This window comes from Aythya marila (assembly GCF_965140915.1).
Source record: "Aythya marila genome assembly, chromosome: 2".
NCBI classification, from domain to species: Eukaryota; Metazoa; Chordata; class Aves; order Anseriformes; family Anatidae; genus Aythya; species Aythya marila.
The window spans coordinates 83,766,998-83,790,156 of NC_139043.1; the positions used below are offsets into that span (position 1 = coordinate 83,766,998).

The following is a 23,159-nucleotide window of genomic DNA, read 5'->3' on the forward strand; positions in this document are numbered from 1 at the left end:
TTATATTTATGGCTGTATACACCATACTTAATGCCATAAATCAGCTTGTTCACAGTAATGCCAGACTGCTTATTTTCTGGAGCGTGTCCAGAGAAGGGCTACGAAGCTGGTGAAGGGCCTGGAACACAAGTCTTGTGAGGAGCGGCTGAGGGAGCCGGGGGTGTTTGGTCTGGAGAAGAGGAGGCTCAGGGGAGACCTTTACAACTGCCTGAAAGGAAGGTGTGGGGAGCTAGGGGTTGGCCTCCTCTCACAGGTAACTGTGGTAGGACCAGAGGGAATGGCCTCAAGTTGTGCCTGGGAAGGTTTAGGTTGGAAATTAGGAGAAAGAGTAATCAGGCATTGGAACGGGTTTCCCAGGGAAGTGGTGACATCACTGTCCCTGGGGGTGTTCAAGGAAAGGTTGGACGTGGTGCTTAGGGGCATGGGTTAGTGGGTGATAGTGGTGGTAGGGCGATGGTTGGACCAGATGATTTTGGAGTCTTTTCCAACCTTAATGATTCTGTGATTCTCAAGTACAGTGTGGCAGAAGGGCAAGTGTAGTCCTTGATGCTAATGTCCTCAATGGTGGTACTCAAAGTAGGCTAGAGTCTTGCAGGGGATCTGCTCCCCTTCCCTGTTGACCTTGAAGTAAGTGTGCCAGGTACTAGCAGGTACTCCAAAGCTCTTAAACTATTAGGCTTTTAAAGTAGAAAAAATAATAACCTATAACACAACTGACTTTAAGAGCAGTGGGTAATACAAGCTAATGAAAAGGGCTTCCAAAGAAACTTTGGAAGTTTCCCTCACTCTCTGAATGGGTGACTTTTCATCTAACCCTGCCATGCCTTCTAGCACCTGGGTTTCCAGACTGTGAAGGAAATTCCATTTGCCTTCTCTGATTCCTGGAGAAGTCCTGTGCTCTCCTTCACCCCTGAGGTTTCCTTGTGGGTTGGCTCCCTGCAGTAGGAATGTCCTTCATCCTCTTCTGTTCCCTTCTTGCCTGGCCTTCTCCATGCTCCAGAAGCTTTCCCTGGCTTTAGTGCACTTTTGTTTCCCAAGCAAGGTGCACACCCAAGAGTTCCTCACTGAGCCCTGCTCCATCTTTAGAAGTTGGTCCACAGTGGTGCCTCCTGCGGCGTGATGGCTCTGATTCAGTACAAATGTGAGAGGAAATTCAGGAAACCATTTTAGTGATAATACAGGAGGAAACTGACATCCACTGAATCAGTACAAGTTTGGTGCTATCCACCACGAATAACCCACCACTAATATTCTCCCACAAGAAGAACAGGTGTTTGATTTAATGGTGAAAAAACGTATGGGAAAACAGGTAGTTACGTCCTCCCAAGCAGCAACCACACAAAATGTAGTGCAAATATTTGAAGCAGTATTATAAATACTCAGTGTCTGTTAACCTGAACCTTATGAAGCTGGAGCTGTTTTCAAGCATGTTTTAAATTGAAGATTGATATTTAATTATGTAGCATTAAGGTAACAAATGAGATTGAATTATTCCAATAGCTAACTGCTGATTTAGGGTACCTGACTGAAAATAAAGAATTTCCAGTTGCTTTAATGCTTCCAAAAACAAATGGAAAATAATTGCATACACAATTTCTTGTACTAACACAATGGAGTTGAAATTATTGCCGGGTAGAAAGAGTAGTTTTCTGTAAAGAGCCATCAGTAAGCCTTACCATTTATTTCTGTGTACAGCAGTACACAAACAAACCACTTCTTCTCTTCTGTGTGAGCTGCAGGCTCTTCAAAGGGTTTGTTTGTGCCTTCAGATTGAAATCTCAAGAATCCTGATGGGAGATGTGATCCATCTTTTCCCTATCAACAAGATGGGACTGCTTGTAGTCACTAAATCCTAAAAAAAGGAACTCATGTTTTTTTCAAGATCACTCTGATTTCAAATGTACCATGCAGTCTCTATGCTTGTTTTAGACTTAGTTATTTGCAGGTGAGCAGACTCAATCTTTTTCTACTTTTGGTTGAGAAATGAGGGTATGTTTGAAATTTAAATATGTCTGTTTCTCTCAAATGACTTTGTAATTACTTTACTCAAATACATGTAGGTTATAGTAGCTCATTACTGCTTGTTAAGGTACAAAATAAAAACTTTAATATTTAGTGAGTTCACAGCCATGTGCTTCAAACTTTCTAACTTTTTTTTTTTTCCTTTCGTTTTCCCCATTTTGGATATATTTCTTGAAGTGCATTGAAACTTTTAGGCTAAATGGTGCAGGGAGCCCTTGTATATGATCCTAGCTGGCTACGTGCATTCCCTAGTGAGCAATAGTAATATGAAAAGAACGCTTAAAAGCCAGATGCAATGAAAATTTAAACATATTGAGTTCATAGCATGTGATAGTTTAATCATTATTTAAGCTTTAGAAATGTCATAGCATAATTACTTTAAGAATGAGTTGAAACACTTTCATGTGCAAAAATTTCTTTCTTGCTTCAACTTTTTTCCCCTCCTGGGAAAGTTATGCTTTTGTGAATTTTGTGGACTTAATTATGGCAGTTGATCGTAGGCAAATTTTCAGTGAAAATTCAAAATCTGAAAGGTTAAAAGGTTAATATAACATCTAAAATATATATTTTAAAACTATGCCTATATTTTCTTTATGATCGTTAAAGAAAACTATGAAAATATTTTTTTTTTATTAAACAACAAGATTTGCAACAAAAACAGTTAAATGGAAAATGCTTAGTAAGGGTTATCTGGGAATAGAAAGCTACCAGATACTGGCTTTTTAAGCATCCATGCAGGATTAATTCGACTTTCCTGTGCGTGTGATATTAATAACCTCTCAACATACATGAAGCCCTGCCTCCTTCTGTGCTTGTAAGGAAAATACAAGGCCCAGAACTTATTTTCTAAATTTGTCCTAGATCTGGAATATTCTGATGAATGAGATTGATTTGGCAATTGATAAACTGTCGATATGTAAAATAGCGTCATAATCACTGTCTGCACTCAGATGTGAGCGCTTCCACTATTACACAGCCTACTGCATTTTATTTTTTTTATATAATATGAGCCATTCAGGTTGGATTTGGGAAAATGTCAGTTATAATGAGTCTGCCATTTCTGAGAAACAAGCTGGGGAAAAAATATTTTCCATGTTAATTTTGGGGAGAAGCGGGGTTGTTTGCACATTTTTAAATGGAAATCTTTTTAATCATCCTCTTAGCAAAGACTTACAGGACACAAAATTTGGCATTTGTATTAGAGATGTATTGGGAGTTATTTCTGGTAAAATTCATTGAAATTTGACTGTCGTAAGTCTCTTTAAAATTTTTCCATGTGTGCTCCCGGAGCTAAACCAACATTATAATTTCACATCCCTTAAGGTTTGTGTCACCTGCTGTGCTCTCTTGAGCTTGTTTGTGCTAGCCAGCACGTGAAGGTATCGTCCCCGCGGAGCCACTGAAAATGCTGTGCATCATAGCTGTTGGGGTGAAGCTAGACTGCCTTGTAACACGTGCAATGCCCCAGGCATAACCCTCGTCTTTTCTCTCCTCTTCTCTTTCGCTTGCTGGGCCCAGACACCACGGAAGAGTCAGCTAGTTCCTTGAAAACTAGGAGAGACTGCGATCAGAGATGGCATAGGGGAGGATTAGGTGGGTATTCTTTAGCGCAGCTCTTTGTGCATGGGGACAGGAGGAGGTCACCGGCAGCAGCGGTCCCGGGAAGTCCCGTCTCAGCCACGCAGACAGCGCGGTGCAGCCAGAGCCTTCCCCTGCCCCGTGCACGCTCTCACAGCCAAAATCAGGAAACCTGCTGGGTGGATGTGATCAGCTCCACTGCTAGCAAACGAACCTAATGAATATGGGAGCATGTTCGAGTTTTGTGGAGCAGCTAAATGCCTGTTGAAGGTGTCACTGTTCATACTCCCAACGCTGCACGAACCTCTCGGTTTGGCAGCCCGTCTGTGCTCTCTGCCTGTGCTGTGCTCTCCTACTGTGTGCTACTGTGATGGGAAAGACAAGATAGGCTGACAAAATAGTCATCAAAAATTCACCAAGATCAGGGTGAGCTCTACATGATGAGAGGAGCTATTAATATTTTAAAGGCTGCCATCCATCCCTACAGGCACCAAAGTATTGCATCACCGTGTGTACACTGCAGAGGAGCAGCAGTCAATAGATCTGATGTGCTGGGGCCTGGGGAAGGACAAATTAGCATTTCCCATACTGACCAACTGGGTGTAATTAAGTTAAATAAACAGGCTTATCTGGGGAAAAAAAAAAAAAAAAAAAAAAAAAAAAAAAAAGGAAACTCATAAAGTATTCTGAGCTGAATACTTCTTTATCAAATCGTTTGGTTGGCTTTATTTAGGCTTGGAATTTCTTTCCCAGACAGTTTGTGACTCTTGAAGAAAGAGACATGCTCTGTAACTTGAATGACATAACACTGCTGATTGAGGGGTAAAGAGACGTTTTAATTTAGGTGACTTTTATCACTGCAAAGCCAAAACGTGGCACGCGTTTGACGCCTCCGAGGGCCGCCCCCTGCACAGCGCCTGAGTGCTCTTTCCCTGAGACTTGCTGACGGCTCCATCCCTCTCCCCACAGGGCCCAGCCTCCTGTCCCAGAGTGCTCTCCAGCTCAACGCCAAGCCTGAGGGCTCCTTCCAGTACTCGGCCAGCTACCACAGCAACCAGACCCTCGCCCTGGGCGAGACGGCAGCCGCCCCACTCCCGGCCCGCAGCGCCCAGGCCAGAAGTGCCATCCAGAGCTACAGCCAGGTAGGTTTCCTACAGCTGCCCTGTGCTCTCCCACCCGAAATCGTGCCGGGGAACAGCAAGGAAGGAGAGCTGCTCAGTGCTCACCAGCTCTCCGGTGCCTGCCTTTTTGCCTTGCTCGAAGCATCGTGCAGCGGGGTTGAGTTACTGCCTTGATTTCTGAATAATAAATCTGAAGCGGTTTGGCTTGCATGGTAGTAAAATAATCCTGATGAGAAAGATTTACACGCCGGTTTTACTTTCTTGCTTGCATATTTGGTGGTTGAATGTTTATCCATGTAAGTTTGAAAATTGTGCTGCTGGGGAGTCCCAGCGAAGGACTAGGACCTTGCTGTGTTGGTATCAGGTTATTTCAGAAAGCACTTAGGTGCCAGAGAATAAAAACAAAGTGACACTAGATGCAAAATCTGCTTGGGATGCCAAGCAGAGCCGTGTGCTGTTGCCCAAACTGATGTGTAAGAATCACTTTTTGCTTTTTCTTTGCCATTCTTTAAGTCAAAAACTTACCAGAGAGCCACATGTACAAATTTGTTTCAGATACTCATGAAAACTTTCTCAGTCTCTCTTCCTGTCTGAACGATTGCCTCCATTTCTGACACATAACCCTCTCACATTTTGTGCTTTCCAGCACGACATTGAAGCCTCTCACTGGGAAGTTAAGCTTCAGTTTAGACCAAAATTTCTCAAAGTATTTATGCTTCTGCATGTAAACCAAATCTGACTGGGTTTCACTGGTCAGTTCAGGTTATTTTCTCTTTTTAGAACTTAACTGCCACTGTAAAGCAGACCATCTCAGTGTGACACTGGGACACGTTACAATTCAGGATTCTCTAGAAGTGAGCTGCATTTGAATTTCAAAGCCTTAAATTGCTAAGAGATTTCAAGTATTATATAGTCATCGCACAGCTTGCGGGATACCAAGAGACATACTATATTCCATTCACCCAATTTGCTCAGAAAAAAAAAAAAAAACAACAAAAAACTATTCTCCAAGCCTGAGAAACGAAATAAAACACGGTTAAATTTCATTTCAGATTGGATATGTATTTTTTTTTCTTCTGTCAAGGGTTTAAAATGAGCCCGTGCAGTGGCAAGGTCTCTGGGTTTTCCGGTGTTTACCAGAGGCCTTCCCTGATGCTCTTGGGGACTGGAGCCAGCGGGAGAGCAGGACTCCAGCAAGAAAGAAGGCAGAGGCTGTAATACCTGGTTGTAACCTGGGCAGATGTCATTAGGAGCTGTGCTTTGTGGAAAGTATTGTAGCCAAGGGTTAGCCTGAAAGGCTGGGGTGCATTCTTCAAGGAGTCTAGAGAAAGGAGTGAGACAACGGGTAAGGAACAGGTTATAAGAGCAACAGAGCAGTTGAAACAAACCAAAACAGAAGAGATGAGAGAAGAAGAAAGAACCTAAAAATAATAATAAAAAACAGTGGAAGGAGGGGAAAGTGTAAACATGCAGTTGCCTAAGGTTTTGAAATATTCATATTCTTAATAAAAATTTTCTCATAATGATGGAAAAGGATGAATTTATGAAGAGGGAGAAGAACAATGATCTAGATTTTTTTTTCATTTAAATCACACTGAACAGCCATTGCTTAGTTCTAAAAAATTATCACGTATCACCTCATTCACACAGAACTGGTTACCTCCAGTAGGGTTACTAGTAAGTTAGTAAGGTAACCTTGCACATCTTTTATTTATTTATTTATTTATTTCCTTATTCTGTGTTCCTCCAGCTTATATGGTAGATGTTCCTGCAAAGAAATAACTCATGGAACATAATAAATATTAGTTCACACCATTATATTTCAAAGGATGTTTGGCAACTTCAGTTAAGTTAAAATATATGTTCAAAATATTAACAAACTGCCACATAAACTATGAATTAACACCATTTAAAAACAAAACAAAACAAAAAACAAAAAAAAAACAAAACAAAACAAAAAAAAAAAAAAACAACAACAACAAAAAAAAAAACCACCACATAATAAAGGATGTTTCAAAGGGTTATACAAGAAAGGGAAGAGTCAGTTAAAAAGTTCTGAATATGACCTGATCCCATTGCTGATCCCACAATTAAGGGGAAAAAAGTCGATCCTTGGAATTGTTTTGCTATCCTTATTATAATTAAAATAAGCCTCATGAGTCTTAACTGCTCAGATTGTGATAGTTTCCTTTTCTGCTTGTGCGCAAGGAGTACAGCTATCTCTGAACATGACTGATAGCCCGAATGTGTGGGAAAATGTGTAAATAGTCCCAAGGCCAGCTGTGACAGCAAGAACAATTTCTGAAAATGCAATTGTATAAAAACCAGGAATTAATTAGTCTTGGGATTTCCTGTATAGCGCTGCAAAGTGCAATCTAACATTTTTGTCAATTTGGAGGACTATGTTATAGATCATAGAGTTTTTCCAGTGCTTTGAGTATACTTTAGAACAAAACTTTAATCTTCTAAGTGCCATGGGAATTGAATTTCTTAGCAATGACTGCTCCTGTGGCAGGAAATTACTCTGTTTCCCAGCTGAGAACAGCTTCTCAAACGTGGTGTCCAGATCCTGATACGTGCCATATTGATCAATTACCGTTATTTGCGAAGAGTCGGTAGTGGCATGTGTTAGGAAAAGCAGCAGGTTTTGCAGATGAGTTACTCAAAGGTGAAGGCTCTGTTTGGACAACATGCAGCTTGTGAACAACTGATGGGGTTTACCGTCACAGTGAGAACAGTCAGCTTACACTGTAGATATATATAACGTATATCCTATAAAACATAGCATGTAATACAACCGGTGGGCACTGGTGTGCTCTGCCATGTGTTTGCAAGGGGAAGGGACAGGAAGTAAAACTAGTTAACATTTCTGGATGAAGATTTTTTTATCATGTATCATGATCATGTAACTTTCTCAGAGGCTAACCAGCAACCAACATAAATCACTACTGTGTTTTATCCAATGCTCCTAAAGCTTCTGGACTGAACGTGCTGGCACAGGACTTGAAAACCCCTAAAAACAAACAAAAAAAAAAATGAAAAATTATTTAACAGTTAATTTTCCAACTTGTTTTCTTCCTCCTATAGCCAAGTCGTTAAGTTCGTACTCATCAGACCACTGTGTCTCACTAGCCCTGTTTAGAGTATTTGCACATGGGCACCAGAAAGTGTTCAGTCGTCAAGAGAAAACTGTAAGTTGGCCCTTCTCAGTTAGAGTGTTTCCCCCTGCCACGAGTCAGGTGATGAGCTGCCTGTTGCTCTACCCAAACAAGATCTAAAATAAGGACTCCACTTCTGGTAGGATGTGGCAGATGATGAGCTGTTTAAAATGGGATTCTGAATATGAACGTGAGAAGTAGAGGAGGCAGATGAAATCTTGGGACAGATTACTCTTACTACTGCTACTCGCAGAGAGCAAGTCACCAGCAGAGTTTACGTTAGTGAAAAACGGGGCTGCAGGAGGCTGGTTTGATCCTACAGGAGGTAATGACTGCAGCTTGCGGCACTGCTTTGCAACCAGAGCTTGACCATCTCTGAAGATCCTGAAATGACCTCACACAATTCTGTCTGTGTATGTGGAAGACGACGATGGCATTAGCTACATTCATCTACCTGTGACCTTTGAGATTAGGACCAGGTAGGCTGACAAGTTTTCCTAATAGTGTTGGGGTTTGTTTTGAAAACACAGTAGAGATGGCCTTGCACCAGTCATGACCTTTGTGTTGAAATTGGGAGAAATAAATAAAACACGCTACAGCTGAAGGATTCCCAGGTGTGGTCTGGCATCTGTTACCATATGAGTGCATTTGAACAATGGTAGCATCTTCCTCGTAAGGTCAGGAACTTACAAATGACAGCGAAGAAGCCTGGCAAGGGAAAGACCCTTCCATAGGTGCTGCCCAAGGACGGAAGTCTGCATCATGAAGACAAGGGAGGGATTGTTAAGCATTTTCCATGCCCTATTCCACCCTTTGTAGAAGAGAATCAATAGAGGGTTTGGACCAAAGGAGGGTGATACCTTGAGATAAGCCATATGGGAGTTTCTTTGAGTTGAAAAATAAAATAAAATAAAATAAAATAAAATAAAATAAAATAAAATAAAATAAAATAAAATAAAATAAAATAAAAATCCCTCAATAGACTGGGAAGTCTTGCAATGATTGAAATATCACAGAACATCATTAGGATTCTGAGAGTTGGATCCTTAAAAGACAACACGGGTCTCTCAAAACCCTTGTAAGGATGATCAAGTTTGCTGCCTAAAGCTGACAGCCACCACAGATGTTCAAGCCAGAGCAGCAGTGTTTGAGCAGCCCGGAGAGATGCCTTCCACGCAACTTGAATGTCCAGTTGGAAAGTCCTTCCTAGAATCAAGAGAAAGGTCTCCTCGTAGACAACAACGTGCTGTATACGATTGTCTTCACAGTCACCAGATGTGACCGTCTTTTGGGAACCTGCCCAGGAAGCTGGGAGAAGTCTCAAGGAGATGTGCTGGTGTGCTGGGGATTGAGATGTTAAGGGCCAAGCAATCCCTGAGAGCTCCAGAGAGCTAAATGGACTGAAAACTTGCTCAAAGGTAACCCAGCGTTTCAGTTTCTTCTGTTCTGTCAGGGCAGTACACAGGACATTGAGCACAACCTGCAGCTTCCTAAGGGTAACCGGTACCGTGCTGCAAATTTTCCAGCGTGTTCCTGGAAAATGTAATTTCATTTAATTCCCAAGAACTGGCTCTAAAGTCATTTTGCATCCTTATTGCTGAGACGCTGCCAGCTGCATTGACAGACGTTCTGTTCCTTCACACCTATGAAGCACAGAGGTACAGGCTCTACCAGTTTTCGCTTTTGCATTTTGGCATGCCTAGGAAAAAATTAATTTGAAGGGATTTTAGGTGATACACCAAACACATCTGCTGCACCTGCTAATACATCCATAACGGTCATTTTATTCTCTGAGACCTGGGCTGTTCAGGTTTTGCTGTTTTTACACATTGCTCTTCCCTTTGGGAGCAACCTCCAAGAATCAGCCCGCTGATGTTTCAGTAATTAGCAGCCCAAAGTTTTGCTTAAGCTGTCTAGCCATATAGGATTTTCTAGCTCCTTATCCATGAATAATTTTCAGCAGAATAAATAATGCAGCACGGTTATTTGCCCCTCTCAGTACGACTTTATGAAACAGCAGTCTTGTCTAGCAAGGTCTTCCATTTGATCTTTTTCAGCTAAAGTTCTGATTTAAATTTTCAATTTAAATTGACTTCAATAAAAGCAGAGGCGCTGAAATTTGGTGCATTAAAAGTGTGAATAATGGCAGGCAGGCAGACATCGGTTAGGCTGTTCTCTCTACTCCACCATAACCTAACTGGACACCCTCAGTAATTTTATGTATAGAGCTCTGCAGATCTTGTTTTGCCAGGATCAGTAGGAAATGATATTTTAATAAGATTAAATAAGGAAAGAAAATATTTTTCATAGCTATATTAATGTTCTTGTGCTTTTTCACGCACTTCTGCTATTAAAAAGGATACGACAGAACCCACATATTGAATCCAAAGAAGCAAAACAGGATCCTTTTCTTTGGGATACTGGAAAAACTGAAATTTCTGAGTCTTAGAATAGATATTTACAGGGCTGGAGAAAGAAAATCCTTGATTTTTTTTTCATGTCTGTGAAGTAGATTGATGAAGGAGGATATAACAACTGGAAAGCAAATTTGCTCTCAATTTATTAGTTTAAACACAGTTTCATTATCAGGTTGACAACAATAATGGATAAATGGAAAAATGATGGAACAAATACCATTGTATTTCATTCCTCCATACAAAGTGTAATGTCACATCACACGATGAACAATGACATATGGTTGTCCTAAGCAACAGACAAGGATAAACCCAGGGAGAATCTGAAATGCATTTTGCCTCTGAAAACACGAGTGGAAAATAAGAGCACACACTTGTTCCTCTGAAAAAAGTAAGAACCTCACAACAAATTTAAGACAGGTCTGAGATTAGTCACAACTCAGAAAATACTGCATGCTAACGTTGCGTTGCAATCTGTTCATCCAAAAGTTCTCTCCTTCACACGGAGCAAATGCTTGGCTTTTTACAAAGTGCTAAGCACTGTGTTTTAATTAAGCATTTAATTCTCGTATCCTCTACTATATCTCCTTTCTTATAGCAGACCATCATGATGTGAGGGATTTTTTTTTTTTGCCTTTTTTTTTTTTTTTTTGAATTAGCGCTTGCAGAATGCTTACAGCTTTATAGAGTGAATATGGGATATTATTGGTTTGCTTTAAATTAATTACTGTAAGTCCTTGACATATCAAGCAGCGTAAAAGTAGATTAGAAAAAGAAATTATGTATACATGATGACAGGGCTTGCCTAGAATCCTTAAAACCAGTGACAAACTTAAGTTACCAGGGTGTTTGTTACACCTTGGTAATGGTCCAAAATACTGTATTTTGTAGCAATTTTGAGTATTGCAAAGTACACTATTATGCCAGTCCATTTTAACAGTTCAAAAGGTAAAATTTGTTAATGAGAAGCAATGGATAACGTAGCTAGTTCAAACAACCTTTTGTCACGTGCAAACCTTGCTTTGTACGTGTTGTTTTAAATCTTGGCAGCCTGCTTTTGTTTTGTAGAAGGTGTTGCCACACGGTTGAAAATGAAAACTGTGCTCTTGTCAAGTGCGTTATTGGAAAACCAGCTGCAGATTAGACCTTCTCTTCTCTTTAGAGATGGTGAGAAGCTCGGAACGAAAGTCGCTTTTAAAAGTTCTCCCATATTCCCAGCGTTTGCCTTCTTCATTTTTGTAAAGTCTTTCAAATGAGCAGCTTGGAGCTGTCGGCCACGTACCAAGGCTTCAGGATGCACACACTGCGCTGTGGGACTCCTACCCCCTAGTTGCATGTCCAACCCAATGGTGGTCAGGCTCCTGGCACCTGCGGGCCCCCTGCCCGCTCAGGACTGAGGGCAAGGCTCACCTTAAATCTGTCTGTAGGGATATAGAGGGCTTGGCAGTGAGGGAAGCCTCCTGAAGCCCCTCTTTGGGAGGTTTGGGTCTGTCAGCGCTCACCGGGGTGCCGGTGGCCTCCCTGCTGCTACCTGAGTGGCTCCTCCACAGCCTTGCTTCTTGTCCATGCCTAGGGAAATACTGGGTCTTCCCCCAGGAACACCAAGCGTTCAAGATGAGGGGCGGGGCTGCAAAAGTTAAATGCAGGAGGCGAGGGACTGAACATTTTGTAGTGGGAGGAGACTGGCAGAAGTACGCCTTTCTGGCATCTATGGACCTCCTACATGCTGCGCTCCCATCACCTGCCTTGTCCTCAGCTCCTGCCCCAAATCGCCTGCTGGGTGTCCCAGCGAGAATAAGCCAAGTTTCATGCCGGGAACTCGGTGCTTTTATTTATGTGTTTTGGTTGTTGTTTTTTGTTTTTCCTGTAGGGCGATTTTAATAAAAAAAAAAGCCGCGTTTCTATTTAAACCTGAAGCAGCGCTGCTGTGGGCACCCACCGCAACTCTGAACCGAGTCGCGGAGCCCACGATTTGCATTTTAAAGGCTTTTCCGCCTCACCAAACACAGAGAGAGCTGCCTGTGTCTGAGCAAAGCACTGCTCAGGCCGATTTCAGCAGCACTGGGGGGGCTCGGAGGGAGCTGGGGTGCGGAGGAGCCAGCACCGTGCGCACCGCGAGGAGACAGACGTGAAGCCAGGCGGAATGAAGCGAGACGCGATGAAATTGAAACGGAACGATTAAAAAAAAATAATAATAACAAATAATCGAAGAAGAGTGAAATAAATAAGAAGTAAAGTAAAGTAAAGAAGTATTATTTATTTAAAAAAATAAATAAATAATGAAAGGATGAAGTGAGGTGAGGCGAAGCTGTGAGCAGGTGAGGCTGTGACAGGAGCCCTGTGCCCGCCCTGTGCCCGGCGGCGGACCCCGGGCACCGTCGGGGCGCCTCCCGCTCGCCCCGCACCGGGCGCCCCCCGTGGCCCCCCCCCCCGGTCCCTCTCCTCCGGGCGCCCCGCTCTGACTCCTGTCTCTGCCTTTTCCTTCCCGCAGCAGTGCCCGGGGGGCCGCGGCGCCCAGCCGGGCAGCCCGGAGCCGCCGCCGCCGCTGCCGCCGCCGGCCGCCGCCGCCGCCCCTGCGGCTCGGGAGCCCTTCGCGCCCAGCCTCGGCAGCGCCTTCCACCTGCCCGAGCCCCAGCACGCCGCCGCCGCCGCCGCCCGGCTCCACGCCAGCAGCGCCACGCTGCCGCCGGCGCAGCGGGTGAGCTCCCCGCGGGCCCCGCGGGCCGGCGGCTCCCCCGGCTGGCCGCCGCGGGCCGGCCCCGCTGCCGCCTCCGCTGCCGCCGCCGCTGCCGCTGCTGCTGCCGCTGCCGCTGCCGCCGCCGCCGAGGGCGCCGCCTCCGGCTCGGCGCAGCGCCTCTCCTCCTCCTCCTCCTCCTCCTCCTCCCCGCGGCAGGCCCCCCGCCGCCCGGCCGAGCCCTCCGGCGCCACCGGCTCGCCCCTCGACGCCGCCACCGCCGCCGCCGCTGCCGCCGCCGCCTCCTCCTCCGCGGCCGCACCGCCGGCGGCCGCCGTCCGAGCGAGCTCCCCGCCCGCCGCCCGCTCTAACGTTTCCTCCTCCTCTCCTATCCACCAGTTAAGCTCCGCCATCGGCACTTACGCCACTCTGTCGCCCACCAAGCGGCTGGTTCACGCCGCCGACCCGTACGCCAAGCACTCCCAGGAGCTCTTCGCCACCGCCACCCTGCAGAGACCCGGCTCCCTCGCAGGTAAGCGGGGGGCTGGGGGCGAGCGGGGGGCACGGCCCCTTTCCCCTTTTTCCCCCTCTTTCCCTCTTTTTTCCCCCTTTTCCCCTTTCCTTCCCCTCCCCGGCAGCGCTCCGGGCTCCCCTGGCTGCCACCACCCTCACCCCCCCCCCGGGCACGGGTGGCATTTTGGGGACCCCCAAAATGAAGCTGCCCTCCCCCCGGGTTTGCTGCCACGACGCCGCGGAGTTTGAGCAGCTCCTGCAAGTGAGGGACCCTCTGCTCAACTGAGCATCCTCCGGCGGTGGTGGTGCTGTGTTTTCTTTTTATTATTATTCTTTCTTTCTTTTTTTTTTTTTTTTTTTTTTTTTTTGGGTTCGCAAAATTTCCAGTTTCATTGCTATAGTAACAGCTGCTATGCTCGCATGTTCCCTTCCCCGACATAAATAGACCGGGAGATAAATAGGATGCGCTGAGGGGGTCGGCTGCGTTTCGCAGGCAGGTACACACACAACTTTCTTGTCGGAGTTAAAGCCTCTGCTCGTCCCCTTTCGCCCATCCTTTCCCTTGCTCCAGCACTCACAGAGCTCCCCTCTCAGATGCCTAAAAATACAGGTTCGAGTGACTGATAACCAAGCACACTCTTAATTTATGTCATCCGAAGAGCTACTGATTTTTATTTATTTTTTTTTCCTATTTAAAAGGTGTGGAGCATGGGTTGGAAAACTTTCTGTTTTTAAAATCTAACACTGCTCTCAAAGTTCAGGACGTGTAAAAGGACAGCAGCACTGGGCGATGCCGCGACACAGTTTGGTCGCTCCTCTTGTCAAATATTCATTAAGCCCTTCTCAAATGACCACGTGTTGTATTTAGCAGCTATGTTAGTATAACTTCTTCGCCCCGCAGTCACAGAGAAGAGACGCTGTTGACCACAGCTGTTAAGTACTGCCTTTGTAGAATAAAGCGAAAATGCAGGATTCCCGAAGACTTTATATTTTGGGGAGTTTTGCAACAGCATGCTGTAACACAGTTGTCTGAGTCTCAGTAGGCGTGGGGGGAGCTCTCAGTGTCAATGTCATGAAATGTAAACTTTGTACACCTGTGGGTATCTACCACCAGCATTCCCCTGATTCTCCTTATCTTTGTTCTAGGGAAGATGTCTTTGCTCATGGAGGTTTCTGGCAGGCACAGTCCCTGTTTCCTTCTTTTTTTTTTTTTTTAGCAGTGGAATTGTGTTGTACTGTTGTTTGTTTTTTTTTCTTTTGGAGGCATCTTTTGTAGCATTGCACTGTTAACCCTGCAATGTTATTTGGAGGAAAATGTGTTCATTAGGGCTTAGGGCCCATCATAACCACCCCAAAGTGCTTCAGTGGCAGAGCAGCTGTTTGTTCAACACTGGACCCAAGTCACAACATGGGCTTGGACCATTTTAGGCTGTTTGGCCAATAGTTGTCCTACCTGGGGTTTGCTACTTCAGTTAAGAAACTGGCATTGATTCTCTTAGGCTGCTTTCGAATAAAAGCTTTTGATAGACTTCTGCGTCTTGCATGACGTCGGTACTTCCCTCCCTGCCTCTTTTTAGGATCTATCGTGAGGAGTTGCTCATGACTGATGCGTAAGGGCTGGGTGAAAGAAAAGCTGATGGATGCATGCTTTTAGGAAAAGGCTGGTGTATTTTGTGGGGATCTTAATATGAGGGGGGAATAATGATTGACTATCTGAACTTGATACTAAGTTTGCAAAACGACGCTTTTCTGAGTGTTGTGCCATTTTGAACAGACATAGCGAGCTTCCGAGTTACTGTGTCCCGTAGGGATTTGTGTTTAGCATATGCAAAATCTCAGTGTCTTATTTTATAACAAATGGAAAATCCTACAACTGAAGAGTTGGGTGATAGACATGCAGAAATAGTGTTGCCACTTAAAAATAAATAAATAAATATGTGGAAGCAGCACTGTGTTAGTAAATACTGTTGTTTTTTGATGTTTTTTTTTTTTTTTCTTCCCACAGTGGTGACAGGCCTTTCAAGTAGTCCTTGCAAGGATCTCTATCACATGACCCATTCTTTTGCAAAAGTTCCCCTATTGTGTACCCGCTGCCATTATTTTCCATTAACATTCTGTAGCATGTTCATTGTGGCCTGCCAACCATTCAAGCAGTTATACATCTGCTAACAGTGTTAAGTGCTTGACTAATCTTCTGGACTTTTACTGGATTCACTGAAGTCAATGGACTACTTAGAGTCTTAAAATTAATGTATGCTTTAGAGTGAGCCTGGATCAGATGTTACAGATACTACTAAGGCAATCTGCGTTCCTGTATCGTCTTTTTTTTTTTTTTCTTTTTTATCTATAAGCAATTTTGCTTGGAACAGGTTTTGTATGTGAGCTGTGGGTATTGCATATTGTTGCAGGAGTTTTCCAATCATTGCATTAAACGTCAAACCCCTTGAGAGTGAGAGCAAGCAACTGTATGTTGAAAGGCTAATGTTCAATAAGTGGGATTTTTCCTGCTTGTTCGCTACATCCCAAGATAGTTTTTCTTTGAGGGAGGAGGAGGAGGAGGAGGAGTGGAGAATGGTTGCCACATTGCACTGATTAATGGTTTGCCTACTGTGATTAATGCAAGCTTGCATTGGTATGTATGTGTCATTGCAGGGATGATGTTACTCAAAGAAATATATATATTTTTGAATCCACAGGAAGAAAAAATAAATATTTGTAGTCATTACTGGGAATACAAATAATGCATTTGTTTTATTATTATTTTTTTTGCATGATGTTAGAAATTCCTACAGGAGCTGTCTGGTTCATGAATGCCTCTGTGTCTCAAGATGCTAACAAACAGGATGGTGTCAGTGCCAGGGCTGGGTGTCTAACAGAAAGACCTTCAGATATAACTAACATTTCTTAACGTTGTAGCTGAAAATGTTCAATACTAACACATATTGCCCAAAACTGAAACTGTGTAAGATCTAATTGAAGAGATGGCATCATGTATAATGATCGCCTATAAACTAGGTTATAAAACAACTTGAAATTATCAAAATGGCAACTTATAGACTGCATCTTGAATTTGAAGTGAGGCATGCAAAAGCATGCAGTGACTCAGTTTTAACCAAGTAACCTTAGAAACGTCCTCGGAAAGGGGTTTCAGTCGAGTTACACTCAAGCTGTTGCCACTGCCAAATGTGCACGTGTATGCATAACATGTGTGCGTGTGTACGTAGGGGTTCGTGGGACTGCACAGTCTCTGTGCTTATTCTTGGTCTAGCTGCTTCACTGCTCTGAACTGCAATTGCAGTTTTTGGCAGTAGCTTTCTGATCTGTGCTGCTGCGAAGCTTGCTCTGCTGACAGTTCACTCAGTGATACGGATCACACAGGGCAGACAGTGACAGAAACACAGGGAAACTTTCAATAGGCACAGCACTGCACAGGTGCTGGCTCCTCTGAAGCATCTCCTGCTCGAAAGAATCAGATGCACGATCCAAAGAGGATCCCTCTGAGGACCAGAGGGAGAGGAGGCAACGAAAGGGTGTTGCTGAGGTAGTTTGTGCCTCAGGTTATGTGGTGGGGGTTGCAGAGCTGCCCCTGCCTTTTCATCCATCTAAAGGAAGATGAAGGGCACATAAGACAGTGGAAAGTGATGTTAAGCATTGCTTTATTGCAAGTTGCCCTTAAAAACTAGAAGGAAAAAAAAAGTCTAAAGGCTACATCATACTCTCTCAACTGTACTGAAAAGTGAGGTTTAAGAAATGCGTATTGATGTGCATCATTTTGCATAGTGTTAGGTAGTCAGAACACTATGTGGCCGCTCTGTGTGTGATTATCACCTGTTACAAACAAGAACTGAAGCATGCCTTAGACACTCCTGATGCCACTTATTAAAACTTCAGTGCTCAGCCTCACGTTGGCAAGCAGAATCTTCTTTCAGGTCTCTGTAAAATCAGAAAGAGAAGTATGTCTGTCCTTTCTGAAGGGGGACTGTGTGCATGTGTTGTATTAGTATTACAGTAACACCGGTTTATAAAAATGTGGCATGGGTTAATATAAAAATATGCTTTTTTACTCTTTATAGCACAAAGAGTTTTAAGTTTATCAGGGTCTAAACTGGTTCCTTCTGCTCCTTCATCTGTCTTGTCTCACTCTTCTCCCTATTTGCTGGGAACCTTCCTTTGCCCTTTCTCCTTCTGTATGCTTTTCATTGCATGTGACATGTTGAACCTGCTTCCCGCTGAGATGTATGGCAGGACTGCTATTTAATGGTGAGTGTTGACAAGTTTTAGCGTTTTGGTGTGTAATCATAGGGGCACAGAACAGATCAGCTTATGTGACTGCGTATGGGATAACTGACATTACCAATAGCCTGGATTTAGATTTCCCTTCAATTGTGTGAAAATATCAAATCATCTCGATATCATTGGCTCATCGCCATCTTAACGGAAAAATATCTAGTCAAGTGTTACAAATTCTCCAGTAAATCACACAGTAAATCATGCGTTTCTGTTAGAAGGGCTGAGTTACTGCTTGTGAGCATACGTGCAGCCATCCCATTCTTTCCTACCTCTACCTGGGGAACAAAAAACTCTTTTAGCAGAGTTAGTGTTAGAAGCAATGTTAGACCTAACCCGAGTCAAAATCAGCCTCTTCAAGGGCTTTAAACTATGTGCACGTATTATTTTCTTTTAGAGTGCGTCAAAACCAAATTCCCACCAACGTTTGCAAATGCAGGCAAGACTTCACCACGTGCATCATCATTCAGCTTTTGAGCAGAGCATTCATTATAAATAGCAAAGGTGCAAGCAAAGCGTTAACCCCAAGAGCTAAGCCAAAGTGGATCTAAAACCCCACAATTAGAAGTTCCTTGTGCTTTAAAATCACTATCTTAGGTATAGGGTTGAGCTAGTAACAGTCTTCTGTGGACAAGTAAGGAAGGAAAATCTTTGTTTTTTTTTGTCTTTAAGTTAAACAATGAGACAGGCTATCAGTATGATTGATGATAACAAAAAGGACACTCACTTGTTTCCCTCAACTATTTTTCTTTTATTTTTACAGGATCTTGTATTTCTTTTATAGGGAGAACAAAATTGCTTCATTAATTCTAATCAAAATAGTTTTCTATTGATTTTTTTTTCCTAGGTTCTGTTTGTTTTTATTAGCTGGAAAATTCCTACATCTGCCTGTCAGAGCCTTTACACATGACAGCACTGTTAATGCCCTTTTGTTCTGGGACAGACAGCGCAGTCCCAGGATTTTTTTTCCCTCCTTTTATTCTTGTTTTGAGACTTTCTTTCAGACAAAAAAGCAAAACAGAAAGGTCCGAGGCATCCAGTAATATTCCAGATACTAATCAGAATCTTATAATTTGATAACCCTGTGATCCTGTTTTTTTTCCTCATTGTAACCTGGAGGTTAGAAGTGCTGATGCTAGACTCTCAACCGATACAAATACACATCTCAGTGTTCACTTTGCTTGTCCTTTTCTTTGCCTCTAGTTCTACTTCCACCTTTTCCTTCAGTAGTAATTACGTTATCAATCGTTTCAATTAAAACATTTAGCGTAGTGCTCAAGTCCCCCTTGAACAAGGTACCTGAAATGGAGAGTCTTCAGCAATAAAGCAGAAGGTGTAAGGTGGATGTCTTGGAAATATGTTGTTATTGCCACAGTTTTTGTTCCTGTGTCTTTCAAATCTAGTTTGCATGTAATTAAGAAGAGGCATAATTGACAGAACCAAGTAAAGAGGCTCCATTTACGTGGGTATGTCTTTGAGCTAAAGAACTTCAGCTTTGACTTCCTGTGTGAGTAAACACTATGGATATGTCTAAACTTGCATCCTGGCCATAACCTGTCCCTGTGCTTCCTTTTCTTGATACGGTAAATCATTTGGCTGATCTTCCTGATGGTCTTTCAGAGGGATAAGAAAATAAATGTTTCAAAATAACAAGCCCTTAGGCAAAGAAAACCAGTGTACGGTGCTGTTGAAAGGAGATCCAACCGATAGGAAATTACAACAGGTTAACTGAACGTGGGAAACTGAGTGTCAGTGGCTGTTGCTGGATTTTTAGGTGAATGCAACATCAAAGATGCTTCAGATCAGCAGTGAGGCCTTCACTGTTGCTTGTAAGCACACAGCCTGGCATGCAGTTTCTGACCTCTGGTCTTGAACTTTTGCAGTTCACCCACAATGCTGGATTCAAGTGCTGTTTGTACGCTTGCAAGCCACCTGCAGGAATTTCTTAAGCATCAGAGCAGAATTTCAACAGCCTGTGCTTGTTTACCTGCTGAAAAGAAGTACGGGAAGGACTCAGCAAAAAGCTAGCAGAGAAGAGTCAGTGTCTGTAGCAGAGAGCCGCTTCATCCAAGGATGTGGAATCCTTTTGTCATTTTTTCTTGGCTACTGAAATCCCACAAAACTATATTAAGCTGAAGAGCAGCGTTTTAGAAACCCACCTTTATGGAACTTTTGTTTAGCAGTATGAAAACTCGTTGCCGGTGTTGATGCTAATTCATACAGCCTTTTCTTGCTTATGTTCATCTGTATTATTTTTAGGTTTGAGCTTACAGGAAACAATTGGGGTCTCAGGGACTGTGATGGGCCCAGACCTCAGAGTCTTGAGGCCAAGCTGGTGGGGCTGAGTCTTGCCTGAGCCTGTCTGTGACTACTGCTTTGTCCTGTGGGCCTGGATGGTGTCCCTGCATTGTTGGCTGCCTCTGCAGTTGTCAGGTATGCGATTTGGGCCCTCCCAAACGTCTTTGGCCTTAGGTTCATTTGCTGAGAGTAGAAAGGAGTCCTGTTAACGGGGATAGGGAGCATTAGGCAAGGGGAAGGTCTCCTTGAGCTCCAATTTCTGGTACTCAGGCTTTTGGGGTATCAGTGCAAATACTTGCTTGTGTTGTGTGGTGTAAATCAGAGTAAGTGTTGGTCTTGCTTGTGCACTGGCCCAAGGGAGCACAGGCATGAGCTGTAGCCTTCTCATGGTCTGAAATCCCATTGCGAGGCATTACACCATAGCCTGGAAATGTTCCTTGTCAAAGTTTCAATAAATAGTATCAGAATTTTTTATTTAGGTGTTGAGGGGAAGGGAAGACACACACACACACCTTCATCATTATTGTAGTGGAAAACTTTATCATTTCTGGTTATTGTAGTGCACAAATTGTCTGCAGTAGACAGAGTAGGTGAGATCTGGAAAGTCAGCTCAGATCTAGTCCGTAGGGTAACCACTCCTTTGCTGGGATATCTATCAGCTTTTGGTTATCCTCTGCACACACCAGCTTTAAAGCAGTGCAGGTGCTTGTAATCAAAAATTAAAGTGGTTAATTATGGTAGCAAGATTGCAGGCTGGGGAAATGAGGAAGGTTCCCTTCACTTAAGGGAACCTGAGTGGGAATGTGTCTGTGTTTGCTGGTGCTGAGGTGCAAAGTGTTTGCAGGGCTTGTGGGGAGTATTGTGGCTGCCAGAAGCTGCACTGGGCCAAATTCTCCCTGTGGGAGATAAGAGGCAATTTTGCTGTAATAGTGAGGTCGAACTTGAGGATCACCTGGGTATGGACTTGGAGCAGACAGAATACTTTTTGTTTTTAATAGGAGTGGTATTAGAGAGGGCAGAGGGAGATTGTCTAATGATAATGAATTCGTGGAACTGTGCATTATCGTAAGTGGGTAGAAGCAAAAGTCAGAATTTAATATGCTGAAATCAGGAGGACCAAGTGATGACTAATCTTACAATTATAAGGCAAGGCATATGAAACTGCCAGTTGGGTGACAGGGATTTTAATAATAAGTACATCAAGTAGCAACTTGTAGTATATAAGCGAAGAATAGAGAAGTGCCATATTTTAATATGAGTAGCTAGGAATCTCAGGCAACCCTCATTTATCTGAGAAAACTTTGCAGACCCTTTTTCATATTTTCTCTCTCTCACACATTGTAGGTCTATAACTTGCCTTGTGGCCCCTTTCCCTCCCCCTCCAGCCCAGGTGTGAGCCTGTTCCTTTTATTGGATAGCCAGCTGTGCTGCTCTCAGGCAGTAAAACCTTTTGATCATAGGACTAAAGCTATCCTTGGGCTTAAACAGTATTGCCTGGGAGGAAAGCAAGGGTGGAGGAGCCCTGGCCCTCTGATGCTGGGACAGTTTCCTATGACTGGAGAGCAAAAGGAATCCTTCTTGCAGGGGCCTTCCCTGAGCCCCCCAGTTCAGCAGGGATGCAGATATATTTGAGTTTGCTCACCAGAAGGTGCCAGAAGCTCTTCAAAGGCTTTGTATTGAAGCCCTAGGAGTGTGATTTGCAGTGGAGGGTGAGTTGGATCTTTTCTGATGTTTCTGGGAGGAAGGGGAAGCAGAGAAGGTGGAGGGAGACAGCCCTGCATGTGCTGGGAGCGCAGGAGAAAGGAGGGATGAAATAAGAGAACAATTACAGACCAATAAACGCAGTGCTTTGTTATACATTACAACAAAAGCTGATTCAAAGGATAATACAAGAGAAGAAGGTGAATGGTTAACGGGGTAATTTGCGACATGAGTTCACCAAAGCCAGATTGTGTTAGAATAACCTGCTTCCTGACCCGTTCTTAGATTATATCTGATGTGGTTCTGTTTCCTACCAGAACTGTGAGTACGAATTTTCTGTAGTGCCACTTGGGAAACACTTAGTTAAGCTGGAGAAGATGGATATTCTGGCAAGAATGGAGCTGGGCGAGGACCAGGTCAAAGGAGAAGTGCCAGTGTGTCATTTTGAAAATAAAACTAGTGGAAAGGAAACATGCTACTAATAACCTTCTGCAAGAAGAACTCTTTGGGCCACTTTAAAAATATTTTTTTCAATTTTTTATCTTGGCACAAAACCCAGGAATATGCAAAGGAAAACTCTGGATAATGTGGTCTTATAAAGCATTTTCTGAACAAAGGAAGATAAATTCTGCATAGAAAGATTTTCTCAGATTGGGAGGAAAAAACAGACCTGGAGTTGAGCTGATAGCACAACTAATAGCTGGTTACAAATCAGTGATCTTTGGCTGAAAAGATGAGTGGGAAAGACCTGGGTGACCTGCTTGTCTGCAATATGTCCTAGCCACCTATCTTAGAAACACAACAGAATATTTCATGGCCTTATCATGTAACAAGCAAAATTTGGGAGTGTTAAGTATGGTAAGGACTTTATCTGGGGAACCGTTTACAACTGTGAGCCTCTCTGTTCAAGAAAGACTCTTTCCAGACCTCTTCTCTTCTGAACTAATTTGTCTGAATGCTCAAGAAATTAAGAAGCCTGACTTTGTGCCTTTCCTTTTCTTAAGAACGGCTGTTAGCTTGTATAGCTGCAATTAGTAAGCAGAGGCTGTACATCAAGACTAATTAATCCTGGTAAGAATTAGTAATTTCATGAAGGATTTGCCAGCCTTTTTTCAAAGATCAGTCAAGGCCTTGCTGGCATTTGGGGAAGTAGCAGCTGACCAAAGAGGGTGTGGAGGCACAAAGTAGCACATTAGTGGCATGTTTTTGCACAGCAGGCTTTGCTGGCAGAGCTTTGACTAACCAGCCGTGATGCGTTTGGTTTGTTTTCACAATCTTTGTGGTAGCTAATGTTCTTCAGGTTTCCCTTGAAGAGTTGAAAGTGGTAGCCACGTTGAAAATAGAGTGGCTCTCGATTGCACTTTTTGATGATTGCACTTTTTTCTGGTTTCTG

At 43.5% G+C, this 23,159-nt stretch overlaps 1 protein-coding gene across 3 annotated transcripts in view; it reads left to right on the forward strand.

Annotated features, from left to right (window-relative positions):
• The window catches only part of CTNND2 (catenin delta 2), a 394,794-nt gene that overhangs the window by 106,893 nt on the left and 264,742 nt on the right, over positions 1–23,159 (forward strand). For 2 of the 3 annotated variants that reach the window (XM_082752927.1, XM_082752928.1), the window contains exons 4-5: positions 4,570–4,742; positions 13,367–13,499. In XM_082752927.1, coding sequence (XP_082609053.1) covers positions 4,570–4,742; positions 13,367–13,499 — 306 coding nt within the window. Of the gene's footprint in view, positions 1–4,569; positions 4,743–12,896; positions 12,992–13,366; positions 13,500–23,159 lie in introns of those variants that run through there. The other variant, XM_082752929.1, reaches the window with a different exon arrangement.